This window comes from Anser brachyrhynchus (genome assembly GCF_964034855.1).
Source record: "Anser brachyrhynchus genome assembly, chromosome: 29".
NCBI lineage: Eukaryota > Metazoa > Chordata > Aves > Anseriformes > Anatidae > Anser > Anser brachyrhynchus.
In genome coordinates, this window is record NC_137722.1 from 817,074 (window position 1) to 844,373 (window position 27,300).

General features: G+C 61.9%; 2 protein-coding genes and 1 long non-coding RNA gene across 5 annotated transcripts; 1 reads left to right on the plus strand and 2 right to left on the minus strand.

Annotated features, from left to right (window-relative positions):
• Nucleotides 1–965: 965 nt before the first annotated feature.
• On the plus strand, nucleotides 966–3,388 carry LOC308184078. Its single transcript, XR_013942571.1, has 2 exons — nucleotides 966–1,305; nucleotides 1,596–3,388. It is a non-coding gene; the product is annotated as an uncharacterized lncRNA (long non-coding RNA).
• On the minus strand, nucleotides 2,590–12,484 carry ACVRL1 (activin A receptor like type 1). 2 transcript variants are annotated; one of them, XM_080570770.1, is made up of 11 exons: nucleotides 12,354–12,484; nucleotides 10,991–11,222; nucleotides 7,979–8,049; nucleotides 6,910–7,134; nucleotides 6,353–6,567; nucleotides 6,156–6,255; nucleotides 5,716–5,862; nucleotides 5,369–5,644; nucleotides 5,087–5,284; nucleotides 3,856–3,986; nucleotides 2,590–3,553 (listed from the first exon to the last, which is right to left on the minus strand). In XM_080570770.1, exons 3-11 carry the CDS (start codon nucleotides 8,043–8,045, stop codon nucleotides 3,419–3,421), a joined length of 1,494 nt encoding a protein of 497 aa, XP_080426896.1. In that variant the 5' UTR covers nucleotides 8,046–8,049; nucleotides 10,991–11,222; nucleotides 12,354–12,484; the 3' UTR covers nucleotides 2,590–3,418. The 2 variants fall into 2 exon arrangements, with proteins under 2 accessions (XP_080426896.1, XP_080426897.1); XM_080570771.1 differs by lacking the exon at nucleotides 12,354–12,484 and having other exon boundaries at nucleotides 10,991–11,342.
• A 2,199-nt stretch (nucleotides 12,485–14,683) lies between these two features.
• On the minus strand, nucleotides 14,684–25,105 carry ANKRD33 (ankyrin repeat domain 33). 2 transcript variants are annotated; one of them, XM_080570773.1, is made up of 5 exons: nucleotides 24,037–25,105; nucleotides 17,543–17,931; nucleotides 17,162–17,291; nucleotides 16,274–16,414; nucleotides 14,684–15,746 (listed from the first exon to the last, which is right to left on the minus strand). In XM_080570773.1, exons 2-5 carry the CDS (start codon nucleotides 17,825–17,827, stop codon nucleotides 14,977–14,979), a joined length of 1,326 nt encoding a protein of 441 aa, XP_080426899.1. In that variant the 5' UTR covers nucleotides 17,828–17,931; nucleotides 24,037–25,105; the 3' UTR covers nucleotides 14,684–14,976. The 2 variants fall into 2 exon arrangements, with proteins under 2 accessions (XP_080426899.1, XP_080426898.1); XM_080570772.1 differs by lacking the exon at nucleotides 24,037–25,105 and having other exon boundaries at nucleotides 17,543–19,196.
• Between the last annotated feature and the right edge of the window lie 2,195 nt (nucleotides 25,106–27,300).

Below are 27,300 nucleotides of genomic sequence, written 5' to 3' on the forward strand. Positions count from 1 at the left end.
GGGGCTGGGGGGGTAGTGAGGGAACTGGGAGGGGGGAACTGGGGGGCTGGGGGGGTAGTGGGGGAACTGGGGGGCTGGGGGGGTAGTGGGGGGTAGTGGGGGAACTGGGAGGGGGGAAACTGGGGGACTAGGGGGGTAGTGGGGGACACTGGGAAGGGGGAACTGTGGGGCTGGGGGGGTAGTGGGGGGTAGTGGGGGAACTGGGGGGCTGGGGGGGAACTGGGAGAACTGGGAGGGGGGAACTGGAGGGCTGGGGGGGCTGGGGGAGTAGTGGGGGAACTGGGAGGGGGGAAACTGGGGGACTAGGGGGGTAGTGGGGGACACTGGGAAGGGGGAACTGGGGGGGAAGTGGGGGAAGTGGGAGGGGGGAACTGGGGGGCTGGGGGGGAACTGGGAGAACTGGGAGGGGGGAACTGGGGGGCTGGGGGGGTTGGGGGGGGTAGTGGGGGAACTGGGGGGCTGAGGAGGGGCCCTGGGGAGGCTGGGGGGGGCTCAAGGGAGCTTGGGGGGGTGAAAAGGGGATCTAGGGGGAGAGATGGGGGGGTGAGGGGAGCTGGGGGGGCTGGAGGGGGTAGTGGGGGACACTGGGAGGGGGGAACTGGGGGGGTGGGGGGGTAGTGGGGGAACTGGGAGGGGAGAGCTGGGGGGCTGGGGGGGCTGGGGGGGTAGTGGGGGAACTGGGAGGGGGGAACTGGGGGGCTGGGGGGTAGTGGGGGAACTGGGAGGGGGTAACTGGGGGGCTGGAGGGGTAGTGGGGGAACTGGGGGGCTGAGGAGGGGGCTTGGGGAGGCTGGGGGGGGCTCAGGGGAGCTGGGGGGGCTGAAAAGAGGATCTGGGAGGGCTGAGGGGTGCTGGGGGGGCTGGGGAGGGAACTGGGGGTCTGGGGGAGCATATTAGGGGGGCTTGGGGGGGAGGAAAACCAAAGGGGAGGCCCCGGGGGGAGAGATGGGCTATGGGGGGGGGGCATGAGGTCAGCTGGGGGGGCTGGGAAGGGGCTGGGGTTGGGGTCTGTTGTGGTCTGTCTGTCCGTCGTGACATTCGCCCCCCTCCTCGAGGGGGTGTGTGTGTGTGTGTGTGTGTGTGTGTGCGCACGTGTGGAGGTGTGTGCAAACGTGTGCGAATGTGTTTGCATGTGTGCACGCATGTGTGTGCGTGTGTGCTAACGTGTGTAAACGTGTCTGTGCGTGTGTGCAAGCATGTTTGTGCGTGTTTGCATGTGTGTGTGCATGTGTGCGAATGTGTGTGAACATGGGTGCGTACATGTGTGTGTGCAAATTGTGTGTTCAAAGGTGCGTGTGTATAAGTGTGTGCATGCATATGTGTGCATTCACGTGCATATGCGTGTGCATGCGTATGTGTATACGTGTGTGTGCATGCACACATGTACTTGCCTGTGTATACATTTGCACACACGTGTGCATGCATGTGTGTGCATGTGTATGTGTGTGCATGCATAAGCATGTGTGCATGTGTATACTTGTGTGTTTGTGTGCATACATGCGTGCACGTGTATGCAGACGTGCGTGCTTGTGTGCATCCATACATGTGCACATGTGCATGCATGCTTATTGCATGTATGTGTGCTGTGCACTAAGACACATGCATGTGTGCATGTATGTGCATGTGTGTACGTGCTTGTGTATGCACATGTGTGCATGTGTGCATGCATGTGCATGTATGCACGAACATGTGTGTGCATGTATCCATGTGAACATGCATCTAAATGCATGTATGCTTGTACACATGTACGTGCATGCACACGTGTGTGCATGCATACATGGATGTGCACATATGTATGCGTGTGCATGTGTGCATACACACGTATGCATGTGAGTGCGTGCATGTGCATGCGTGCGCACAGGGGCGTACACGTGTGTGCTGGTAGGGCTTGGGGATGCCAGTGCTGAGCCACCTGCACGGCTGTGCACTGTGGTGCGTGTGCGGTGCGTGTGCGGTGCGTGTGCGGTGCGTGTGCAGTGCATGCACAGCGTGCAGCGCATGCAGCGGTGCAATACAGGGCCGGCAGGGCGCTGCGTGCTGCAGACCCGGTGCAGCTCCCGCCTGCCGGGGACTGATCCGTACCCATGCAGGACCCCTTGGCTCAGCACCCCAACGCCCGGCCCGCGCCCCACTTCCAAGAGCCGCCCTTTGCTGACCAGTTCCTCCCAGCTGCTAACTGGGAGCAGGGCACCCGCCGCGGGCTGCGCCTGCGGTGTCAGCGTGCGCCGGGCGCGTGTTGTGTCCCAGGCCAGGTCAACATCCCGCACGGGGCTGAGCCGGAAAAAAATCCCCATGTCAGCCGAGCTCTTCCGAGCAAGTTCCTCTTTCATCTTCGGGGGCGTTTTCGCGCTCCCCCGGGCTATCAGCAGGAACCTCCTGCGCACCCGCTGCGATAAGGCGCCCGGGCTATCCTGCCTGAACAATGTCAGCGCCGCGATTTCCCGCGCACGCAAACAAGACCTGGCCTTTGTTGTCTGCGCTTTCTTGGCATCTCGGGGTCCTCTATTTTTTTTTTTTTTGGTGCAAATTCCTAGAAGCACGAGGGCCGGCAGCCCCGAGCTCGGGCGGTCGCAGGGAGAGGGTTGCGGAGAGGCTGGAGCGAGGTTTATTGCGGGATCCGAGCGCGCGGGACCGATACACGACAGCTACACCCGTGTCGAAGCAATAAATTAAGCCATGCACAAGCTCCGGGCCGTGGGGTCCCCTCCTCAGTGCCTGGTGGGGGAGGCTGTGCAGCTGTGAAGCGATAAAATAGCTTTATGCTTTATTAAATATATTAAATCTTAATAATTAAATAATAAGGGTACGCGTCTTGTTCTGTTGAATGTCCTGGGCTAGGCCGTGAGTAGTCCCTGACCCGAACAGGGAACGAGCAGGAGCCGGCCGCAGAATGTATGAAAATGCCTGGAAAACACCAAAACGCTGAGAAAACACCCAAACAGCTTGGAAAGCAGAAGCGCCGGCTGCTCGTCGGGTGAAGGATCGGGCCCCAGCAGTCTCAACCCCCAGCACCTTCCCGTGGCTCTGCGGGACTCCCAGGACGCGCAGCTCCAAGCGCCTGGGCACGCAGCCCCGAAGCGCCCCGGGACCAGCCTTTTCCAGCAAAACCCCAAACCCAGCGCCGTGCCGGCTCCCGACGGGGAATTCCTGGTGCTGCCCCGTTGGGGCACAGCACGGGGTTGGATCCGGCCGGGCAGGGGGCTGCGGGGTGGGATGGCGCCGGGCGCAGGCTGCCCGCTGTGTTCCCCAGCCAGCATCAAGTTTCGGCTCCGGGGGATATTTTTATAAATGGGCTGGAAGATTTCTTGCTTGTTATTTTTTTTTTCCTTTTTTTTTTTTTTTTCTCCCTTGCGAATTTAGAAGCCACTGGGGTGGGAAAAGCCAAGGGGCCGCGGGGAAGGGGTCTGCAGCCCGGTGCTCAGCACTCCTGCTTGGGTTTGTCCAGGGAGTGGTGCAGCTTCTTCAGTGTCTTTTTGATCCGCAGGGCCGTGAGCCGCGCCGAGGGGCTCTGGTACCAGCACTCCTTCATCACCTTAGCCAGGGCAGACAAAACCTAGGGGGGGCAGACAAGGAGGGAGAGCGGGGAGCTGCATGCGGCACCCGCACCCAGTGGTTCTGAGCCTCTGGGGGAAGTCAGTGCCGCGCTTTGGGTGACGCCAGGGCTCCCCCCACCTCCCCAGGCTCCCCCCACCTCCCCCAGGGTTTGCAAAAGCTTTAGGGTGGGGGTCCCGGGTTCCGTCCGTCCTCGCCCCCGCTGCCACCAGGAGCTCATGGCCCCTACATGGGCGCTTTGCAGCCGGGGGACCCCGAAGCTGCGGTTCCCAAGAGGCCGCCGAGCCCTCGCCGAAGCCTCACCGAATCGGAGAAGAGGCGGTTGGGGATCACGGGGGTCTGCTGGTCGACGCACACCACCTTCTTCATGTCCTCGAAGCTGGGGTCGCTGGGCACCACGTCGAAGAAGGGCGGCCGGTACTCCTCCACGATGCCTGCGGGCGGGCGCCGTGAGCGTGGCCGGGGTGCGGGATGCATCCCCGGTCCCGCACGGGGCCGGGCAGTGGCAACGTCCCCGCTTCCAGGGCACTTAGAGCGGGGGGCACGGGGAATGGTAACGGGGGCTACGGGGTGCCCAGGCTGCCACATGTGCCTGTCCCCGGGGTGGCACGGACACAGCCCTGTGTTGGGGTGCACTGCTCCGGCCCCAGCACTGGATGCATCACGGGACACTTGCTGGGACGTCTCAGAAATGCAAGGGGGGGGCCCAGCACCATCTCCAACCCTGATGGGGGCTCCAGCAACAAATCCAGCCCCGATACCACCCCGCAGCCATGGCGAGCCCGCCAGCTGGCCCTGCTAATCCTTGCTTAGTGCCTCCATATGGCTGTGCGTCCATGGGGTTTTACCTCCCCCCAGGCTGCCCCAAGCACCCCACAGCCCCGCGTACCCCTGGGGTACTGGCGACCCCAAGCCCCAACCCGGCTCCTCGGTGCCCTGGGGCTGTGCACGCATGCCCAGGGTCCCTGCAAGGGTTAAAGCTGGCGGCTGAAGGTCGTCCCCTGCACATGGCCACGGTAATTCGGAGTAAATGTTTAATCTGAAGGAGCCCCAGGGCAGTAAATGAGATTATCCCGACCAGACTGCGCCTGGGGGGGACCTGCTGCTTCACCCTCCAGCGCCCACCATTTAATTAATGCCGCTAATGGACTATGCCGGTGGTGCTGAGCGGCGCTGGCTGGGGCGAGGAGCCTCCTCTGCGGGGGTCCCCAGCTCTGCCCCCGTCCCCGAGCAAAGCCCCGTGGCCGGAGGTCCCGGCCGTGGCCAGCTTCCAGGCAGCGCTGGATGCTGCTTGTTTTCTAATCAGCACTGAACAAACAGAACGCTGATTGAGTCTAATGGGCCCTTTAATCAGGGAGCCGGGTGCTGACACTAGATTACAGTGTTTATAATTTACAGCTAATCTTCTGGGCGAAGGGGGGAAAAAAAAAAAAAAAGAAAAAGGAAAAAAAAAAAAAAAAGAAGGAGGAGGAGGGAAGGAGGGAGCGGAGGCAGAGCCTCCCCGCGGAGGGCTGGAGCCCGCGGCACCGCTCACCGTTCACCGCCGTCCGCCGGGTGATCTCCCAGAGCACCAGCCCGTAGGCCCAGATGTCCGTCTTCTTGTAGGACTCGAAGCAGTCGGTGCGGATCTGCTCGCTCAGCACCTCGGGGGCCATGTAGCGCTTGGTGCCCACCCGCGGGTTGGTGCCGATGTCCAGGTAGTCGCTGCCTTGGGAGTGCATGACGGCCAGCCCTGGGCGGACAGACGGATGGACGGACGGCGGTCAGAAGCACGCCGGCATCGCCGCCGCGTCCCCCGGGGGGAGCGGGGTCTCACCCAGGTCGGCGATGCAGCACTGCCGGTTGCTTTTCACCAGGATGTTCCTGCTCTTCAGGTCGCGGTGGGCGATGGCGGGCTTGCCCTGGGTGCCGAAGATCTCCACGTGGAGGTGGACGAGGCCGCAGATGATGGAGGCCGCCAGCCCCAGGCAGGTCTCCACGTCCAGGGCCGTCCTCTGCAGGTAGTCGTAGAGCGAGCCGTTCTCGTGGTAGTGGGTGATGAGCCAGAGCTGGGTGCTGGAGTTCCTCGACGTCATGTCGGAGGCGATGAAGCCTGGGTGGGGAGAGGAGCGGGGTCACGGAGCTGCCGCGCCGCCGTCCCCAGCCCCCCGGCCCCCCGCTCACCCAGGATGTTGTCGTGCCGGAGGAGGACGGTGTTGTAGATCTCCGTCTCACGGAACCACGACTGCTCGTCCCGGGAGGAGAAGATCTTCACGGCCACGTTCTCCCCGTGCCACACGCCTCGCCACACCTCGCCGTAGCGCCCTTTGCCTGCCGCAGCCACGGCACCGCGTCACACGGCCCCTCCGGACCCCAAGGGATCCCAACCCCGTCCCCGTCCCAGCGGGATAAACCCAGCTCCCGGTGGGGAATAGCAACGGGGCGATGCAGGGCCCTTTATATCAGGGTGGGCTGACCTCGGGCAAGTGCCACCCACCCCGAGGACTGGGGTCTCTACAGGATTTTGGCTACAAGGCTTGGGTCCAACACCTCCCCGTGGGTTTGGCATCGCGGTGCCATCGCTGGCGGCTGCGGGAAAGGGCTCTGGGCCCTGCTGTCCTCACCCACGCACTCCACGAGGGTGATCTGCCGAGCCACCGTCCGCTGGACGAGGAAGGGCAGCCCCGAGCCGCTGCCCGTGGTGCAGTCGTCGTTCAGCAGGTCCTGCGGAGCCAAGGCAGCGGGTGAGCTCGGTGGCCACCCCGCACAGCACGTCCCCCGCCTTTGGGGACAGCTGGGGTCCCCCTTGGAGCCCACCCACCTCCAGCGTGCTGTCTCCCACCAGGGAGGCCTTCAGCATGAGGTCCGTGTCTCCCAGGTCGCTGTGCTTGAAGAGGAGCCTCTCGCGGCGGTGCTGGGCCAGCTTCCAGAAGAAGAGCGCCGTGAGCGCCGCGAGGACGAGGAGCGCGAGCAGCGGGACGAAGATCATCAGGAGGAGGTTGGACAGGGACGGCGCCTTCTCCAGGGCTTCTTCTCCTGGTGGAGGGGAAACGATGGGTGGGGGAATGAAGGTGGGGCTTGGACTTGGACCTGGGGAGGTTTTGGGGCTTGGGCATGGGAGGGGGGCTCTGCATTGGGGTCACCCCCATGGGTGGCAGCTCCGCGGGCACAGCCCAAGGAGGGGCACTGGGGGCACCTCGCTGGCCCCATCCTGCATTGCAAAGGGGGACCCTGGCAATGCCGAGAGAGGAGAGGGATTATCTCGAGACCCAAACACGTCTCCACCCCCTTGAAAAGCTCTGCCCCTCTCCCCCTGACTCCTCAAAGGGAAGGGTGGCAGCCCAGAGGCGAGGCGGGGGCAGCCGCGGGTTCCCGTACCTGGCAGGTAGATCTCCAGCTCGGCGTTGCACATGCTGGAGTTGCAGCACCTGGTGCCGTACTGCTCCATCACGTGCGGGCGGCAGTTCTCCAGCAGGTTGTTGGAGAAGCAGCCCCGGTGCTGGGTGATCCTCCCGTCCTCCCGCCGCTTGCTGACGAAGCACACCTTGCCCGTGCAGGTGGGCACGCTGCAGTGCGGCATGTTGCACACGCACAGCAGCTCGTCTGCGGGCACGAAGACAGCGCGCATTGTGCCACGGGGCTGGGACGCGCCGCTCGGGGACAGCGGCCACCCGTCTCGGGGATGCTGGTGGCTTTGGGGTCAACGGGATCTATGCTCAAGACCCTTGAACCAGCCTGGGACCACCAGGAGGCAGCAGAGGGGATGTGCAGGGAAAACGCATCCATCCCATGGGCTGTAACAACAAACTGGGCTGCCCTAGCTCGCAGCGCACAGCCCGGGGGTCGCATCCTGCCCGTGGAGCCCCAGGGAGCTTTGGAGCCAGAGCTGGACTCTGGGGGTGCTGTGTTTTGGGATCCAGGCACCGAATATGCAGCCCCTCGCTGCGGGGCCAGAGGGCGGCTGCGCTCCCGCCTCCCGATTTAGCTCTGCCCTTTGGCGCAGAAAATATCCCTCCTGGAACCAGCAAGTTCAGCACGAGGGCAGCCAGACGGACGGTGGCAAGGGGACAGACAGACGGCCGGCCGGCCGCACGCAGCCCCCCTCGGCCCCATGCTGGTGACCTGTGCTTGGTGGCATGGGCTGGGGACCATCCCTGGTGCTGCTCGGGGGCTCCACGTGCCCCCTGCCCAGAGCAGGCACAGGGGGCGATCCCAGCTTGGATCCATCCTGGGTCCCCCCGGCTCTCTCCTGGGACCACGAGCAGCTCCTTGCTGCTCCCCACCACCAGCAACACCTCCCCGGAGCTACGTCCTGCAGCCGTTTATTTTGAGCAGAGCAAGCGATTAAGTTTCCAAACAGCCACGAGTTTATTTTAACCGCCCCGCGCGTGGCGGAAGGCGTCGGGCACGGCCCCAGCTTCATTTTCTGCTCTGTTTTGCTACTCACCGGCAGCAAGGCCAAGGGAGAAGGTCAGCAGCGCCAGCATGGCCCCGCCACAGGCTTCTTGGGACATTTTCCTGCAGAAAAAAAAAAGGGGTGACAGTGGCAGCCACAGCCCTGGGCACCCCCAACATCCCGGGGCTGGCGGCCGGGCGAAACGTGGGCGCAGCCGCGCGGTGGCTTTGGGAAGGAAGCAGCGGGACGCGGTGTCCGACGGGGAGGGAGGGCAGCGGCGCGAGGTAGGATGTGCTGCTTGCAAGTGGAATTCGGCTCCGGACGTCCCGGTTGCAGCCCTTCCTGCGAGCAGTTCCCCGGGATGGCTGCAGACGCATGCGGAGCCGGCGGGATGCCGGGACGCCCCGTACAGCCCCACAGCGCTCAAGAATTGGGCTAGGAAGGGGGCATCGCCACGGCCACGAGGCCCCCACAGCCTCCCCCATCCCCACAGGTCGTACCTCGGCGTGTCCCACTGACACCGGTGGGGCTGGAGGTCCGCGGGATGGGGCTGGAAGCCCTCACGCCCCGCTGCGCACCCCCAGGTCCCTGCTGCAGCCGGAGCCGCCCCGGCGGCTGGCTGCAATCCGGGAGGGGGCTTTTGTACAGAGCTTATCAATGACACAAGCGGAGTCACTGCGGGCAGCCAAGAATTCCCCAGCTGCGCCTTTGGGGAAGGTTTGGCCGTGATTTTTTATTTTTTGTTATGATGATTTTTATTTTTTCAATAGCTCCTCGTAAAAGGAGGAAATTTTGGCCAAGCCCCTCGCGGCACCGCCGCGCGTTCCCTTCCCACGAGGCCGGGCCCTGGCTCCCCAGCCCCACCTCGCTCCCTTCTCCGTCGCCCGCGATTCCCAATATAAACATGCCGAAGTCGCCGTTTCCTGCAATTCAAGGAGCCCTGCCCATGGCAGCCAGGACAGGAATCAAGATTGTTTAGATTCTGGCCTTGATGGGGAAAGGCAGTCACGCAAGCACGGCGCGCTGAAAGGCACACGGACGTGGCCGTCCCGGGCAGAGCTGCGACGGCTCCGGCCACTGCGCAGCATAAAATGGGCTTTTCCTCCCCAAAATAGCTCACTTTGTTGTAGCTCGTGGAGAGGAAACGGTGACCCGAACTCAGAGCTGTCATGAGAGCAGGATCCGCCCCGGCAGGAGTGGTGCCTGGCCGCTCGCAGCGCTCCTCACCGGCCGGTCCCTCGGCTAGCACGGGGTCAACCCTCCAAGGATGGGGTTTGGGAAATAAATTCAGCTGGAGCTGTTCAGCTCCCGGTTTGTGAGCCCCAGGGATGCTCCTAGGCATGTTGATTACCTCGGAATTTGGAGTGCTAGGGAGTGCGTCTCTTTTAGATGGGAGCTGAGACTCCCGTGCAGTGAATCCCCTCCTTGGAGGCGCTTCCAGGAAGCCACCAAGCAAAACCCTGCCTTGTCAGAGGCCTGCGGGGTTTTTGCCATTCAACACAAAATGCTCCGGACCTCACCTAAAACTTCACTGCACACGAGACAAACTTGCACGGCTCGCAAGCAAAGCAAACCCTAACCCAGAGCCGTCCCCAGCACCGAGCTGTAGAGGCCCAGGGTCAGAAATATCCCGGGACGCATCTGCAATGGGTCAAAACCAGCCCCAGCCCCGACGCCCCCCCAATTCCTTCCCATTTCAACGCACACGGCCCAGCTGCAGCGTTCGCACCCCCTGGGGGTCCACAGCAGCACCTCCAGCCCCAAAGGGCTGGCAGCGAGTCACCCCACAGCTTTACGTCCTGTCATCCCTGGGGATTTGCAGCAGCTTCGGCCACAGGGGGAGGAAAAAAAATGGGACAAATCCACCCTTGGGGTTTGGGGGGGGGTTAGGCTTGGGCAGGAGCATCCCTGGCCAGGCAGCGGCTGTAGCACTAATAGCCTTCTGCACTGGAGGGGCTGAAAAGATGGAAGTCCCTGCGGTTGGGAAAGTCTTGAGCAAGACCCAGCCTGGAGAAGAGGAATTTCCCTGCCCCGGAATGGAGGCAGAGGCCAAGGGGCTGCTCGGGAAGCGGCACTGGGGACAGGAGCCAGCGGGAAAGCCCGGACCCGCTGGGTGCCCGGGCAGAAACGGGGCTGCAGCGCCCCGTGGCCACGCTTGCACGCTTCCAGCTGAGCAAACCTGATCTCCTACAGGAGGAAGGTTTTCCAAACGGCGCAGGAAGGATGGAGGCGAAGTTCAGGCACAGCGGGGACCCGCGGGGACAGGCTGCGCACCCCGGCCCCTTGCACCAACGGGGGTTGCTGCGCCATAAGACGCACGCAGAGAGCAGCAAAACCAGCTCAGACACATTAATAAGAGAAACAGGAACGCGATGCCAGCCTTGCACGCATCTCCTTGCACGCAGCAGTGCAGGAGAGGTTTCCTGCCCCGGCCCTCGCACCGGGTTTTGCCCAGCAGAAGCCGTGCTTGCAGGCAGTGTGAGGCACTGCACCGTGCCTCGCCTCCAGCCCGGCTGCTGCGGTTTGAACTTTCCCTCACTGTAACTCATGCCTTTTAAAGATGCACCCCTGTCCTCCATTTCCCAGCCCTCTCATCAGCTCAGGGTCTTGTTAGCAGCTGTATATTATTTTAGCTCTTTGCCGAGGGCCCGGGGGCAGGTCCTGCTCTCAGCTACGCTGCTGTAAATCCAGATTTATGTTCCCAAAATCCAGCTTCCAGCATCTGCTACCCTGACATAAACCCTGGTGTCCCACTGAATGCAATGGGAATGGGGCCAGCTCCTGATTTTGGCCAGGCTGGTGAAAATCCAGAGGGAAACCGGCCGATCTCCGAGCCTGGAGATGTTCGGCAGAGATCAGCCCCTGCCCTGTGCTTGGCAGCAGCTGCCCTGGGAGTTAAAAGGTGATGGAAACTTTGAGGAAAGAAGACGGGGACCCCCGGGAGCGGAAGGCAGAGCCAGGCTGGGGGGCCCGGCCCCACGGAGGTGGGGGTCCCACGCGGCTCCGCTCCCTGCAGCTTCCCCACGGCTGAACCCCGAGAGCGCGCGGCGCTTTGCGACTCACCTACAGCATCCGCACCGGCCCCGTGGGTGCTGCCCGGCTGTGCTGCTGCTCCTGGGGAGGCTTCCTGGCCGTGGCCCCCCCCGTGTCCCACACCAGGCTCAGCCAGGGACGCTCCCGGCCGTGCCCTGCACCCTGGGGAGCCTCATGGGGCTGCTCCCAGGACCCCGGAGAGGCTCGGCTCCCGTCCCGGCCCCGCTGCCCCGACGCGGCCGCCTGGCGAACGCTCTGTGGTCTGGATGTGGGAGAAGTCACAAAAATGTTTCTTATTACTGCCTCTTCCTGCCTGGCTTTTCTCCACCACTCCCAGCTAATAAAGCATTTCCTATTGCTGAGCACACATCCCCATCCAGCCTCCCTTCCTCCCGCACACCGGGCCCCAGCTCCATCCTGGTTGCTCTCCCTCGTCCCGCTCCTCCCGCCCCTGTCCCTCACCAGCTGCTTCCCCAAATTTTCCTGACTTTTGAGTCCAGATGAGGTCTTGGGGCTGCACCCTGCCAGGTCCAGAGCACCCAAAGGCTCCTGCACCCGGCAGAGTCGCAGCTGCTCAATTTGTGGGGTTTATATGGGGGTACCAGGGGTAGGGAGGATGCTGTGGGTTAGCGTTAGAGCACTGGGCCACCTCTCCCACTGCACTGGTGCTTGTCCCCTGTGGGAATGGGAACATTACGGGGGACCAAAGGGGCTTCCCAGCTGTCCAGTGCTGTCCCCAGTAGGACTTTTGGAGCGCAAGGAGCACTGCACCAAGGGGTGCTCAGCCTTCTCTGCAGGGCTGGGACAAAGGGACCCACGGGCACGTCTCCCACGTGCCACCATCCTCGAGACCGCCCAGCTGCGCTGGGACACCCGCGGTGGTGCCGTTCCCACGGCGTGGGGCGCACGGAGCCAACCCCACTGCGGGCAGCGGAAACGGCGCTTCCCCTTTTGCTGCCCCGGGGTTGCAGTTTCAGCCACCCTGGATGGGGTCCTGTGTCTGTCCCCCCCCACCTCCTCCCCAGCACCCCCAGCCCCAGCTTTCCCCCAGCTGCTCCTTCCAGACACCTCGAGCAGCTCACGTGGATGCAGCCGGCAGCACCGGGGCTGGCGTCGCATCCTCTTTCCTAACCGAGCTACGTGGCCTGATTTCCCTCGCCGTTCCCCGTTTCATCACAAACCCCAATTGCATCAGGAGCCCAAAATTGCAGCACGACCCTTCCCGGAGCCGCCGCGGCCTCCCCGCCTGGGCACTGGCGGCAGAGCTCGGCCGTGGAGCTTTGAGGTCCTGCCCGAGGTTCCTCCGCTATCTCCCCGATCACCCTCGACGGAGGAAGTGAGACAAACAAGAGCACAAAACCAGGATCAAACGCGCGGAGCCTTCGTGCGTGACCTTGCCCGCGGCGGAGGCGGGAGGAATTTTTGCGGAGCCGGCGTCCACGCATGGGAAACGGGCAGTTTCCATCAGATAGCAGCCGCTGTCTGCCGGAGGAAGTCTGTGCTGCAGCCGCCCTATCGCCGTGACCATCTCTGCCCCGGCGCAGATTGCAGCCGCCAGCCCCTCCCGGGGGGGGGGGGGGCCTCGAGGTGGGGGCAGCGGCCCCGAATTTTGCCCTCAGCAGCCGGGCACAGGATGCGCAGTTTGCAGCAAGGGCTCTGCTTCAGGCGCTGCTCTCTTCCGCGCTGGGAACCTGGATTTGTTTTTAACCGTGATCTCCACTGGGGGAAATTAAAGAGATTTTAAAAAACTTTCAGAAGCCGCTGTGTGTCCCTGTTCCCACGGTGCAGCGGCTTGAGGAGCGCAGGGGCAGGAGGGAGAGCGCGTGGGAGCCCTGGGGACGGCTGATCCGTCACTGCCAGCAGTGCTGCTGCTGCAAGGAGGGCAGGGCTCGAACCCCACTGCAGGGGAAGGCTCGCGCGCCTCGCGCTGGAGCTGAAGGAGAATTCGGGAATATTCATCCCGAGACCGGGACCGGCTGTAACGACAGGCGGACCAAGGGGGGTTTCGACAGCTGAGGTCTGCCACCAGGATTTCAGCAGGGCAAGGATGGTTCTGAGTGATTTCCAGCACCGGGATGAGAAAGGGCTGGGAGATGGAGGCTGAGCAGCAAGGAGAGGGGAGAAGAGGACTTGTGCCCGGCTCCCATGCACCGGTGCTGCCCGCCTCTACAGGCGGACAAACCGCGGCGATGCCGAGCTCGGCAGCAGCAGAGCCGAACCCAGGAGCACCAAGCCTTTGCCCTGACCCGAATATTTCCTCGCCTTCACACAGCTCGGGGCCACCCCCAGCTCGTGGTGCAGCAGGAGGCCGATGCCTCCCACCCGCCGCGCTTCGTGCCGGGCTCTCGGGGTGCCAGCCCCGCGCTGAATCAGAGCGGGATGGGTGCTCGCGGTGCCGGCCGCGCCGGGGCAGTGCCGCCAGCACGATGGCGCAAGCTCCCCAACCACTCCCACCTCCGAGCCAAAAAAAAAATAAAAAAATTCATTAAATCATTCCGGCCGCTTATGGCAGAGCGGAGCAGCCCGTGCCCCCACCGGATCGCAGCCAGCCACCCCTGCGGGTCTCACCGAGGGGACACAAGCCTCCATCCTCCGCTGTCCCTGGCTGTCCCCGTCCCCTGTGCGGCAGGAGCGTGGCACGAGCCAAGGTCTCTCCGTGCACGTCCGCCCCCGGCTCATCTGCGAGCCGCGGCAGAAGCTGGCACCGGAGGAAGGCGGCGCGGGGAGCCCGGCGCGAGCCAAGGCTTGGGGGGGGAACAAGAGGGAGGTGGCGGCGCCTTCCCCCTGCATCCGTCCGTGCCTCGGCGCAGACCTTCTGGTGCCCCTGCGAGGCACAGTCCCAACCCCAAACTGGGGAGGGCTGGGGGGAGCGGGTGGCTTTGTGCCCCCCAGAGAATGGGGCCATGATGGGCTCAGCTCCGGGTTGCAGGTTCTGCCTGCCCACAGGGAAAGGTTTTTTATTACCAGGAGATTAAGTGTTTCGAGTGCCTCTTGCTGCAAGTTGCTCTCCCTGCGACCAAACCCTCCCCGCCTGCAAGCTGCAGGAGGCAGCGAGGGCTGCTCAGGATCCGGATTTCACCTCCCCGCATTCCCGCAGGGTCAAGTCGAGTCATTTTTAAGAGGAACTTGAAATATTTACACCCCCAGCAGCAGCCCCGTGACTCAGACACCGCTGCCGGGGACCCGCGATGTGCACAGGGAGCAGAGCCAGGACTGTCCCTGCCGCCCCCAAGCCTGCACAGGGTGAAGACCCCACGGCCCCTCGCTTTTGTTCGCAGCTCTGTGCTGGCTCCGAGTGGGCTCCAGCTGCCCAAACCCTCACTCAAGCCATTCTGGTGCACGAATCAAGAGCTGCATGGGGAAAATATCCTGCTTTAACCACATCTGGGTGGCTGCAGTGCGACGGCAAACTCGAGCTCGCTGCCATCCCCGCACGTGGTGCTGGGGAATGCACCGGCTGCCCTGCACCCAGCAAAAAAGTAACTGCACAGAGGGGCCACAAAGGGGAGCAGGTGCTGGGGGGCACCAGGGGTCCCCATGGGTGCAAGGTGAGGGGTCCCGGTGTCCACCTGCACCCTGAAATAAAGCAGGAGCAGGGAGGTCGATGCCACCAGGGCAGTTGGGCTTCCCTGGCTGGGAGATGTTCGCAGCACGGGTGAGGCTTCGCTGCCAGCCCGACAAGCAGCCCTGGGGTTTATTCATTAAATCAATCCCGTTAACATGGCAACTGCTTCCACTTTAATTTGCACAGTCACGTTCCGCCACACTCCGCAAGATCAAGATCTCCGTAAGATCAAAGAGGTAAAAAAAAGAACAGAAGGGAGCCCCTTCTGCCCCCACCCTGCTCCGGCTCCTGGCAGAGGGCAGGATCCCCCCCAGCACCATGGGGCCGGGCAGAGCCAAGGCGCGGGATGACGAGGGGGTGGGCAGGGAGCAGGGAGCTGGGCACATCCCCTGCCAAAGCCACCGAGCAGGTCCCAAGGGCGGTTGGGGCGCTCGCCCCGATACCTCCCACCTTAGGGTCCCTTTCCCCCTTTCTCCCTTTTCTTCTCGTTCCCTGCTTCCTTGGCGGCTCTCTTCTCCTCCTGCAGCTCCTTGTACCTCCACTTGGGCGGCTGCAGCAGCTCCTTGTCCCTGGCACGACGCCTCCACTCCCTCCTGCTGGCCGGCGGCGAGGAGGCCTTGGTCAGCTTGATTTTCGGGACGTGCTCCCCGGGGAAGATGCTGTTCCCGTGCAGCAGCAGCAGCCGCCGGGGCAGGAAGCCCAGGAGGCGGCTTTGGGGACAGCGCGGCGGCAGGAGCCGGATCTCCGACACCGCCTGGCCGTTGCACGAGGCTGCCCCGGCCACGGGGCTGGCGGTGCCCGCATCTGGCACGTGCTGCTGGAGGATCTCCGGCACCGACAGCCGGCGTTTGCCCACCTCGGGGGGGCTGTCGGGGCAGACGGTTTGGCAAGCGGTGGCCACGAAGGGGCTGGCGAGGGCGGTGGTCATCCTCACCATGTGGTCCATCACGCCGTCCTCCTCGGGGTCGCGAGGGAAGCGGAAGGTGAAGAGGGAGCGGATCTTCTCCGACAGCCTCTGGCTCCGGGATTTGGGGCTCAGGGCTTTGGCCACCAGCCCGGCCAGCGCTGGCCACTCGGGCAGGTAGCGGGTGCCGAACTGCTCGGCCCGCGGGCGCCGCAGGAGGCTCCGGATGCGAACGGTCGTCTCGAAGCGGCCGGTGAAGGCTGCCCACTCCCTGGCCGTCTTCCCTTTGATGGGATCCACTGCCTGCAGGTCCGCTCCTGGCAACACCGGGGCGCAAAGAATGTCACCGCGGTGTCCCCGCTCCGCCCCCAAAATCACCCCCAGAGCTCAGGGTGCACGCACGAGGCAGCACAAAAATCAAAATAAGAACCCGTGGTTCATCCAAAAAAATATATATTTGAGCGTGTTCACAGCTCAGCGTTTGGGGGCAGTGACCAGCAGGTGTCACCACGGCCCAGGCTGGCACTGGACGGACTGTCGGACAGCGTGCCGGACTGACGGACAGCCTGGTCAGGGGCAGAGGAGCTGCAGGGAAGGGCTCAGAGCCCCTGCCCTGCTGGGAAGGGCTCTGCAAAGCCGTGGCACGGCCAGGCAGCTTTGGGCTGTCCAAGTTGGGATATTGGTGCCGCAATACCCCAGGGCAGCGGTGACACCCTGGTGTCCCCCCCCCGCCAACCCAAAACATCAGTGCAAGCTCTTAACTTTCCGACCAGAGCCTCAAGAACCAGAGAGGACGCCCGAAGGCATCAGAGCTCCAGCTCCGCCACGTCCCGGGGACGCTCACCCGCCAGCAGCAGGGCGGCCACGCAGTCCTGCTGCCCCTGCACCGCCGCCTTCATCAGCGCCGTCAGCCCCCGGCCGTCGCGCCTGTCCACGTCCAGCGCCGGGTAGTAGTTCAGGAGGTAGTTGACTATCGTGATGTGTCCTTGGCAGCAGAGAAGCCACGTTAGCGCTTTGGTGGTTAATGAGGGCTAATTGTCAGTGCCCGCTTGTAGAAAGGGCTTGGTGAGCGCATCCCCAAAAGCAAACGTGGGGCAAGGTCGGGGGGGAGCTGGACCTAACCCCTTCTGGTTTGTTTTGCAAGAGCCTGGATGACAGCATGCAGAGCACGGTGCTGGCTCGCCAGCTGCTTCAAGCAGATAGCGCAGGAAAGAATCCAACAGAAAAAAAATTTAAAAAAATCACCAATTCTAGCAACAAACAAGGAAGCAGGAATAATGCACGATCCCACAGCCGCGCACTCCCTCTGCGGTTCTTCAGCCCGGGATTGCCCTGGGGGAGCAGAACCGTTCCACTAAGAGAAAACTGCGGGATTGGAACAGAAGGTTCGGTCCCCGAAAGTGGAATTTACTGCTCAGGCCTTTTGCTGGTGTAAACCTGTGAGGCTCACTCAGCTTTTTTTTTTGGTGAGCTGTTGGGCTGACCAAGCGGAGGGTCTGGCTGAGTTCTGCTGCTCAGGCAGGAAGGGAACATTTCTGTAAGAATCTCCGCTCTTGCACAATTTAATCGTTTTTAAGACTGCGCTGACATAAGCCATAAGGTTGTACAGGGCAGGTCACTTTGCTGTGGACCCTTGTCTTTCCTGACTGCTCGTCTCTGGGGTTGTAGAGGGGAAGGATGGGGGCTCTGGCCCTTCGGGAGGGGTCCTGCAGCAGGCATGAGGGGTACCTACCTGCCTGTGCTGCCATCATGAGCGCCGTGTTCCCCTCCTTGTCCTGCTGGTTGACATCGACGTGCGGGCACTGTCGCAGCAAAGGCACGATGTCCACGAAACCCTTGCAGCAGGCGACCATCAGCCCGTTCTGGAGGGGACAGCGCTCAGAGCGGGACCACCACCGCCCTCCCCACCCCAAACCCAAGGGGCCCAGGATGGGAAGGAGGCTGAGGTTCTGCTCTGCGGATCCATGCCACCCCAGGAGCCCCAGATCACCCATCCCAAGGCTCTGGGGTCTCATCCCGGGCTCTGCCCCCTGCTCAACCTCCTTCAGCAGCCACCAGCCTTCAGTTTGCCCATTCCCAGGACACCCTCTCCGCTCCTCCCCCAGCCACTCACCCTGCCGTTGATGTCCAGCTCCGTGGCCTCCCTCCTGCTCACCCCACGCTCCAGCCTCTCCCGCACCAGCTTGGCATCGTTCCTGAGGCAGCACTGGTAGAGGCTCAGGTCCTCGGCACCGCCGGTCTCGGCAGGGAGCTCGGAGCAGGGGTAGACGGAGTCGTCGGAGAGGATGCTGCAGGTGTCTGAGGGCTCGGACTCTGCGCTTGACTCATCCTCCTCCTCGTAGTACAGCTCAGGGTCGGAGGCTGCAGCACATTCTCCTCTTCCACGGTCATCTGTCATCCGGCCCGGGCAGCGAGTCCTGCTCGGCACCGAGCCCTGCTAGGGGCCGGCCGCGTCTGCTGGCTTGGTGGGACCGCGAGCGCTCGCCACGCGCTCACTCCCCGCTGCGCAGACACAGAGCGGGGCGTGGGAAGGGGCCGTGGGGCGGCTGCGATGCCGCGGTTCCCATCCTCTCCCCAGCCCCGTGCTTGCAATGGGAGCCCAGCTGCTGGGCAGGGAGCAGATCCTGACACCGCTGGGCAGGGCAAGCGAGGAGGCACAAGCAAAGCAGCCGGGGCAAAGGATGCGGCCGAGAAGGGGGAGAAACAAGTCGGCCGCACAGCAGCCTCTGCTCTACTGGACCACATGAAAGCAGCTGCAAAAGCCACTGGTGGCAGCAGGAGAGGGGCAATGAGCAGACACAGCTCTGCTCACTGCAGCCAAGCCGCTCGCAGGAGAGCAGGAGCCAGGCTGGAGCAGCCCAGGGCGCCCATCGCAGCTCCTGGGTCTGGGGCAATTGGCAGGCTGCAGCAATGAAAGCTTTGTGCTTGGAAGTGGAAGCCAACCATTAATCGATTGGAGCTGCGAGGGGGGTAAAAAGCCTTAGCAATCCCATTAAATTCTCCCATCCCTCCTCAAAATCCTACAGCAGACCGTGGGGGTGAGGGATGCTCTTCCCTCCGCACCCTGACCTTACCTGGGGCTGCGCAGACCTTTGCCACGAGTCCCCCCTTGGCTGGGGACCATCCCGGCTCCCCCCAGGAAGAAAATCCCTGCGAGGCTCCAGAGCCAGCAGGAAATTGCCCCTGCCCTTTTGGTGGGGAAGAGGCTTCTGCCTTGGATCGGGGAGAGCCTTTGCGCACCTAAGCTGTGACAACTTGTGCGTTGCCACGGGCTCAGCAAGTCAAGACATCTTAATTTAAACCGTTGCTTAAAATGGCTCCATCCACCCTGAGCAGGATCAGGGCTGCTTGGGCAGGATTTAGGATCCTTAGCCGAGGAGCTGCTGCGAACCCAGGGCTGTATTTTTACCCACCTCAGCTCAGGAGGGTGCCACTGCCTCAGCGACCCCAACCAGCCCCAGCAAAAAACCCCAGAGCCCCCTCCCAGCTGCCTTAATACACAGGTGAATTTGCGGACGGGGTAAGCCTTGGGAGCTGCTGCTTCTTTGCAGGCTAACCCAATGTCTGCTGGTGCATTAATTAATCCCCTATAATCCCCTCCCGGGTGGTGTGGCAGAGCCGTGTCTCCAGCCCACCTCCTTCTCGGGGCACTGCATTGCTGAGCCGTCGGGGCAGCCGCTGGCTGAGGAGCTGCAAAACTTCTTCCCTGAGCTTCCCATGCAGCCCGGCTGCTTCTCTTATCGTGATTTATTAATTTTTTTTTTTTTTTTTTGCTTGGTCTTAAGTGTTTTCTATGGCATGAGGACAGCTGTGAGATCCAGGAAAGGGCGCGCTCTGCCTCCGGATCAGCCGTTCTCATGGAAAAATGCAAAAAAAAAAAAAAAAAAAAGCTCAAAAGCAGGAGTTTGCTGGGTCCCACAGCGGATCACGGAAGGCCACGCTCTCCATTTAAAGCAGCCGCTAAGGCAGAGTCCCAAAGGTCCCTTTGCTCGTGCCCTTCTGTGTGACCGGAGGGAGCAGAAGAAGGATCCCAGCTGTCTCCTCTGCTGCGCTCATCCCCGCTCCGACGCTGGGTCTGGGCTCTGTGCCCACGGGGTCCTCCCAAGCCCCATGTCCCCCTGCCCTGCCCACCCCTGCAGGGGGCCAGGACCCCCCTGAGCCCTTGGGTGCCATCGCCAGCCCCGTCCCAGCCCGGGGGCAGCCTCTACTGCCCCCAAAGCCACCCCTTTCACTTCGGGGTGCCCCGCGCCGAGCTGCGCCCCTCTGCTCCAACAGGACGGCAGGGCCGGCGCGGTGTCACCGCGGTGTCACCCTTCCCGCAGCCTTCCTGCCAGATCTCGGGAGGATGCCAGGAGCAGATTTGGGGCTTAGCGAGTTAGCCGGGGCACCCCGGGCCATAATCTCCCGCATGGCGCACGCAGCGGGCACTGAGCCGGTTGCGTAAGGACGAGGTCTCCGGTGCCGGCCTCGGCCCGTTTGCCGGTGGCTTTTCACCCTCCGCGCCTCCGCGGCGTGGGCGAGCGCGGAGCGTGTCACGCGTGGGGCGTTCGGTGGGGTGACAGCGTGGGGGTGAGTCCTTGCAGAGCCTTTTGCTGCCCCCCCCCCGGGCTTTGCAGAGCCGCCGGCTGCCGCAAGGGGATGCCGGAGGCTGCGGGAAGAGGCTGCGGGGACCGGGCTTGGGAGCGGGGACGCGCGGGTGGGAGAAGGCGGCGGGCAGGGGTGGGAAGGGCCGGCGGATTTTTTTTTCCTCTTCGTATTTATTCGAAGAAGTTCGCGCACAGAAGCGCCGGCATCCTCCCAGGTGCCCTCCCAGATGTGGCGGAACCATCCCAGCCGGGACAGCATCCTTCCTCCCAGGTGCCACGGCATCCTGCCAGGTGCGCGGGCATCCTCCCCAGCACCACGACATCCTCCGCACATCCCCGAGCCTCGCTGCCCGGGAACCCGTTCCTCAAACCCATCCTCTGCCCGAGGCAGGGAGGGAGGCCGGCCTCGGAGGCCGAGAAGCCAGCGGATGAAGAAGGAGGCACCACGGGGGCCCGCGGACGCGCTGCCAAGAGCAGCTCTTGCTGCAGCGGAGCATCGCTCGCTCTCCCGCTGAACCCGAAGACACTAAATCACGGCTGACGCCCAGGAGCATCCGCGCAGGTGGGGGGGCCGGCAAGGGGCTGGAGGGAAGCCCTGATCTTTCACCCCTCGCTCAGGGTCCGTCCGGGAGCGCCGAGCCCGGTGGTCTGGCCCAGGTCACTCATCCCTCACTGCCCGGTCATCTCCATCACAAAACCAGGGCGCAATAACTCAGCATGGAAGGGAAGTGGAGGGCGTTGATTTAAACCCGCGGCCGGGCTCTGCTCACCCCGGACCGCCTCGCCGCGGTCAGGGCTGGGTCACGGCCGAGTGCAGCTCCTGCCCCGCATCAGGGCACGGCTGCGGGGACGTGGGGCGTTTGGGAGAGGTCTGGGTGGGGGGAGTCTGGTGATATCTAGTGCGACCGGTGATATTTAGGGTGTCCATCCCTCCCAGCAGCCCTTCCCTGATGCCATGTGCTGAGTTCCCTCTGCTGGCCCAAGGGAAGACATGGTCCATCCATGGGGTAGCACTGGGGAGCACGGGGAAGCCCAGGGGTGCCTGCGTTTTTGGGATACTGGGATCCCCATGTCCCAGCCATCCTAGCTAGCTGCTTCCAGGAGCATGGGCAATTCTCCAGCCATGCTGCTGGGACAAGGCTGGGCTCAAACCGTGATTTACATCGCTGCGGCTGTGTGATTGCGGCTGCTGGGCAGGCGGGCGGGCTGGGATCGGTGCAGCTCCTGCGCGCACAGCAAAGGCGATGATCTGCGGGATGCAGAAGCCAGCTCGGAGGCCACTTTGAGCCTCCAAGCGGCGATGAGGTTGCGAAGCCCCTGGCAGCGCGGCCAGCCCTGAGCCAAGAGGTCTCCAGCGTGATGTCGGAGCGGGCTGAGCAGCCTCCTGGTGCCAGCACAGGCTCCAGACCTGGGAATTGCACTGGGATTTACCATGAGTACGCACCGAGACCATAATCTGACTTATCCATGAAGCAGCACAATGGCACGAGGACTAACAAGGGGTGCTGGGAAAAGATATCTTTGAAAGTAAAATAAAAATCGAACTCTGGATTTCATTCCCTTCCTTAACGGAATCTCATTTTCACAAACACCGTGCACGTAAAGTGGACACCAGCCCTGCACAGCCAATCAAGGACCCGTGCGCGTTCCTTACAAGCCATTTCTGTCTCATTTCTGCTCATGGAGCAGCAGCTTTAGGCCGAAAAACTTTTGGGTTACAGATCTGGAACATGTTTTTTGCAGCCCAGTTTGAGGCTTCAGGACCAAAGCGGGGAAGAGCCCCTGGGGCAGGGGTTTCTGTGGGGCAGGGCCATGGGCAGAGCCCTCACAAGGCTCCGCAAGCGACTTCGGCAGCCCCCAGCGATGCCCTCCAGCCCCTCCCAGCCCCATCCTTTTTAATGTAGGACCAGAGGGTTAAAAAAAATAAAAAATAAACCCAAAGAGAGCAGCTTTTCTGATTAAATTACAGATGGCCAGAGATCAATTTCAATTTCTCCTTTTTTTTTTTTTTTCAAGGGGGGGAAGCACCGTGCATGGCACAGAAGAAGGGGCAGAAAATTAGACTTGCTAATCCCACAGCCGTAATTGTACATAAAGAGAGATGGTGCCGCGCCAGGTCCCTGGTGTGCGAGGGGTAATTTAGGGTTGCTTTGCGAAGCCTCGATGAAATTTGGAAGGAGAGGGGCTTCCCCCCCCCTGCAGTAATTGTATTTCTGGTGCCGCAGATGGTGCTGGCTCCGGATCCTTGCTATAAAGAAGATGGATCGCAGCGCGTGGAGGGAGGCGGTCGGGGCCGGTGACCGCACGGCGCTCCGGCTTTCAACGCGAGCCTTCTCCATCAAGCCCTTACAAGGCAGAGGCACGACGTGGCAGGTAAAGGCCGCCGTGTCCCGTGCTCTGCTTCCTCCAGGTTTATTTCCAGCCCATCTTCCAGGCCGTCCCCGCGTCCCTCGGCCCTCCCAGGTACCTGCGTTCGGCTGCCCCTTGAGCCGCTGGGTTAATCCCGTAGCGCTTTTGGCGACCCCACTGAGCGGGTGCCCAGGTCTGGGGCTCTTTAGCAGGGTGACGGTCGGGTGGCCAACACAACGCAGCCCTGGGCGAGCACCTGGCTGCATGGAAGGAGACCGAGAGCCAGAAAAGTTCTGGAAATCCTGATTTTGGAAGCAGGCGAATGCGCTCGATGGCGTGTGGCTATCAGGAGCTCTAAGGAAGAGCTTGGCCATCAGCGCTGCTTGGGAGGGGCTGCAGGGCCACCCCGGAGCCCCCCAAATCCCCACCTCGGGGTGCTCACAGCTCCTGCCCAACACTTTGGGGGCAAGGCAAGAAGCAGGGGCTGCAGAAAACCTCAGGGGCAGCGAGCAGGCTCCTAACAGAGGAGCCTGGTCCCTTACCACGTAAATAAACGTCGGGTTATCCGAGCACGCAGGCAATAAATAGAAGCGAGCAGCACGCCGGGGGGAAGCGTCCCCACGCTCCTAGGACCAGGATGCCCCAGCCACGGGGAAGCGATGTGTGCGAGGACCCAGGACCGAGGACGGAGCCAGGGCTTTGGTGATTTACAAGATGTGACAACGCCAGCTGAAAATGATGAATAGGAAGTTGCTAATGCCGCTCCCCAGCTGGGCTCAGTTAGTATTAGTGGAGGGGAGAGGACATCCCCAGCTATTTATCATCTTTCCCCAGGCCCCTCTGCCTCTAGGCCTGTGAACACCCAGTATCCAGCACACACTGGCTTTGTTAACCCTTTCTGAGGCTGCCTTGAGGTGAGTCCCTGCTGCTCCCACCCTACCTGCAGCAGCAGGATGTGGTTTTGCTCTCTTTCTGCCCCAAAGTGCCCTGCAGGTGGTTCTGATGCTGCCGGAGGAAAGCAGGTAGGGGCTGGGAAGGCTTTGCAGAAGCTGCTTCTGGGGCAGAAAACAGAGTTTTGCCTTTTTTTATTATTATTATTTTTGGTGCTAAGGGGGATCCCCTGCCGGTAGGGAGGGCAGCGCTGGGTGGGCTGGGGCTGGCTGCTCATTGCAGCAGTGAGGGAGCTATGGGGGGAGAGGTAAGGGAGGGGGCTGCAGAAAGCCATGAAATGCAGCTGGAGCCACAGCAGAAAAAGAAACCCCAACAAACCCAAAAAGCTGTCCAAACACAGCTGGCAAAGCTGCTTCTGGAGCTGGCCGTGCACGGGGCACCCCCAGCGTCACCCGTCCCTCCTGCAGCTCCGTGGCCAGCGCTGCCTCATTAGATTTTTGCAGAACAGCAGGCGAGTGTTCGGGAGGTTAATTAAGCCAAGGTACTGCAGCCTGGGAAGCTGGAGCCGCGGGTGGCTCAGCCATCGGCCAGGCTCCCTGGCTGAAACGAAAGCTGCCCCGGTGCCGTGCACCCAGGACCACCCGAATTGCCAGGCACCCTACCAAAGCAGGGTGGTCTCCTCCGAGCACAATCAGCCCCGTCCTTCCCACTATGGATTTTTCAGTGTCAGGACACGTGCAAATCAAAGCACCCCAGCTGCATCCCCCTTATCCCGACCTACGGGAACCAGGCGCGGAGGGACCAGATCCTGTTCCTCGCTGGGAAACTGAGCCACGTGGGGAGCTGAGCCAGGCTAACGCTCATGCTCAGCAGCCTCTGGGCTTCTTCCCCTTCCCACCAGGGTTAGATCCAGGGAAGGGGGAAGCCAGGGGTGAGAAGAGACGAGCAGGAACCGTGGTGCCCTTCAGGGCTGCTGTCGCCGCTCTCGGCGGCGAGCGCTGCCGGCTCGGGTGCAGGCGCGCAGCGTGTAACCCGACGCTCCCATTCCTGTCATGTTTTACATGGCTGGGCATGTGGTTATATTTTGTTTTGCCAACCTTTGCTTTCCCCAAAGGAGGGAATGAAAGGGCCAGTGTGCCGCCAATTTATTGTGCCTCATGAGAGCCCCATGGCTGCCGAAAAAGCAGATGCCTTCTGCTCAATCTGGCCTGTTGCTATGTAAACCTCCTTCCCGCTTTGATGTCCCCTATAAATACTCCATGTGTTTCCAATAAACTGGCATTTTTATCACTGGAGCTGTTAAAGGCAGATCTGTGTCAGATTTGTCCCTCGGCTCGGCTGGGGGCTCGCTCGGGATAACCTTCCTGCCCTCGGAGAGGAGCTCGTGGTATCCGGAGAGGGGTCCGGAGGGGCTGCGGTGGCCGCTGCTGTGGCCACTGCAGTGGTGTCACCTCCCCGTGGTGTCACCTCCCCACGCTGCTGCATTGCTTGGGTGCCGTGCAGGCTGCAAGCCTGGTACGCTGCTCCTGGGGGTGAGGGAAAGCCCTTGTGTTTGTGTTTGGTTTTTTTTTTCATAATTTGCAATTTACGTGAGGCAACAGCCAAAGGGTGCGCAGGAAACACAGCCTCACACCCCTCCATGAGGAGCAGCCCAGAAACCACAACTTTTTTTTTTTAAATTATTGCACCGAACTCTTAGGACGAAACCCACCTCACCTGCTCACAAAACACCTTCTTAATCTCCCTGCGGTTCCCCCCTGCCCTTTCCCGTATATAAATCTCCCTGATTATCATTGTCGCCCAAGGACAGAGCGCGAGCCCTCCCCCAGCTCTGGGCACCTCCTCCATCATGTTTGCGTGAAACCGACACGATCCCCGCTCTCTGTAGCGGATTCTCTGGCTTTAGGTGATGCCCACGAGGCTTTGGGGTGCTCACCCCTGGACCAGGGGAGCCTGGGCTGCAGCCCAGGCAGAAGAAGCCCAGCAGCAACCAACGTGCTCGTGGCCAGGGTTATCGGCAGGGTTTTGAGTGCAAATCCCTGAAGTTTGGGTACGAGGTCCCCAGGTCCAAGCTCCAGCTCTGCTGTGCATTGATGGGAGAGCTGTGATGAGGACAGCCAGGTGACAGAGCTCAGGTGGCCTCGTGCGTTATTTCAGAGGCGTGTTTGATATGAGCAAGGCTACAGCCCCGGAGAACCGTGCCCAGCGGGTCTTTACAAAAGCTCTGCGGAGCTGCGGTCCTGCTCTGCATCCTCTGGGGGTTTTTCTGCCCCCTGTGCTGCGAGAAAACGGAGGGCTGGTGGGGCTGGCACTGCCTGCTCGGGCTCTGGTGGCAGCAGCAGCTCCATCCCGGTGCCCTGCCACGTGCTGAGGGGACCCCATGGTGCTGCCACGGTGCTGGGCTCTGCAGCCACATCCAGCAGCCCTCGCACTGCGGGGCTGGGTGGCGAACATTGGGAAACTGGGGGAGGGTGTGTGGTTTTTTTTTTTTTTTTTTTTTTTTTTCCTGATTCCCTATTTTGGCCTGAAACGTGGTGTCAGAAGCCTGGCTGATATATGCTGCAAAAAAAGGGGTCGGCAGCGCCGGTATTCTTTATTTTGACAGGGCAATGAAAGTGTTATGTAGTCGTGACGCCTCCCTGCTGCTCCACCCCCCTCGTCCTTTATCAACCTGAAAGAGCCCAGGACCCTATTTATAACCTAACCTGAATTGTGCAATGCATGGGGAACGGGCCACAAAGAGCGGTGATTTATGGATGCGAAAAACAATGCCGACCCTCCAGGCTCTCCCCTTGCCTGGCTGGGGAGACCCCTTCTGCCCCCACCAGAGGCATCAGGGATTTGCCACCTTACCCCTTGGCTCCTGCGGACGCCGAAGTGCCAGCACGGATCAGCTTTGCCTGGAGCAGAGGAGACCACAGGCAAACAAACACCGGGTGCAATTTCTGAATGTCACCCATTTATCGGTTGCAGGAGCAGAGTTGCTGCACTGGACAGGGGGTGCAGTCCCCAGGGGTGGCGCTGAGCACCCTGAGGGTGTTTGTACCCCAGGGTTCCTCCTGGCGCTCCTCTCAGTGCTGCTCACCTGGAGGTTTCCACAAGCGCTTTCCTAAAATTATTTAGCGGGTTTTAAATGAATAACCCTGAGAAAAAGCACTTGGTCTGCCCGCCAGCAGCACCCGCAGGTCACACCATCGCTATTTAGGGTGCAGGGGAAGCAGGGGGTGGTGGCGGATCCACGGCCCCACGTGCAATGCACGGGTGTTGGTGGCAGTGTCTCGGTGCATGGTTCGCAGCGTGCGGATGGGTTTGGGGCAGTGGGGTGCCTCCCTGGCTGTGTTTAAATGCCAAATATCCGCAGTCATCCACGGGAATTAGTGTTTTCATTATATTTTTATGGCCATGAGGTGAGAATACTTTGGGACCGGGAGTGTTTGCTGCCCCTTGCTGCATTGTTTGTGCTAGGGTTGCTTGTGCACGAGGCATGGGTCAGCCTGCTGCCCTGCACATGAGTGCTCTGGTTGTATTTGCCTTTCTTGCATGGATCTGCCGAAAAAGATGAACAGTCGAGGCAGGGCTGGCGACAGAAGTGCCATCAGCGGGCCTCTCGCTCCTCGCGAGTAGGCGAAGTTATTGCTGATGACATCTGAATTTGGTATGTGAAATGCCTCCGCTCCAAGCTGTGACACGTTGATGCTTGAAGCAACCCAGCAGGGTTTTGCCTTTCCCCGCGTAATTACTGCCAGATCGCTGCCCCGTCCCTGCGCTCCCCGGGGATGCTGCACGGGGGCGGCCGGGCCAGCGAGGATGCTGCGTGCACGCGGCAGCCCGACGGATCCTGCGGGGAGCACGGGAAGCTTTCCGTGCAGAGGGGATGCACTGGATTAACAATTCCCAGGGCAAAAGCCTCTCTTTCTCTGGAAGTTGCCCTAACTGCAGCACCAAGGGTTTCACCACTGATGCACAAACTTTTGGTGGAAATCTCCATCCTCCCAGCTGGGGGCCAGCCCAGCCCCCAGTGCCTTCCACTGCTCCCGGCACAACC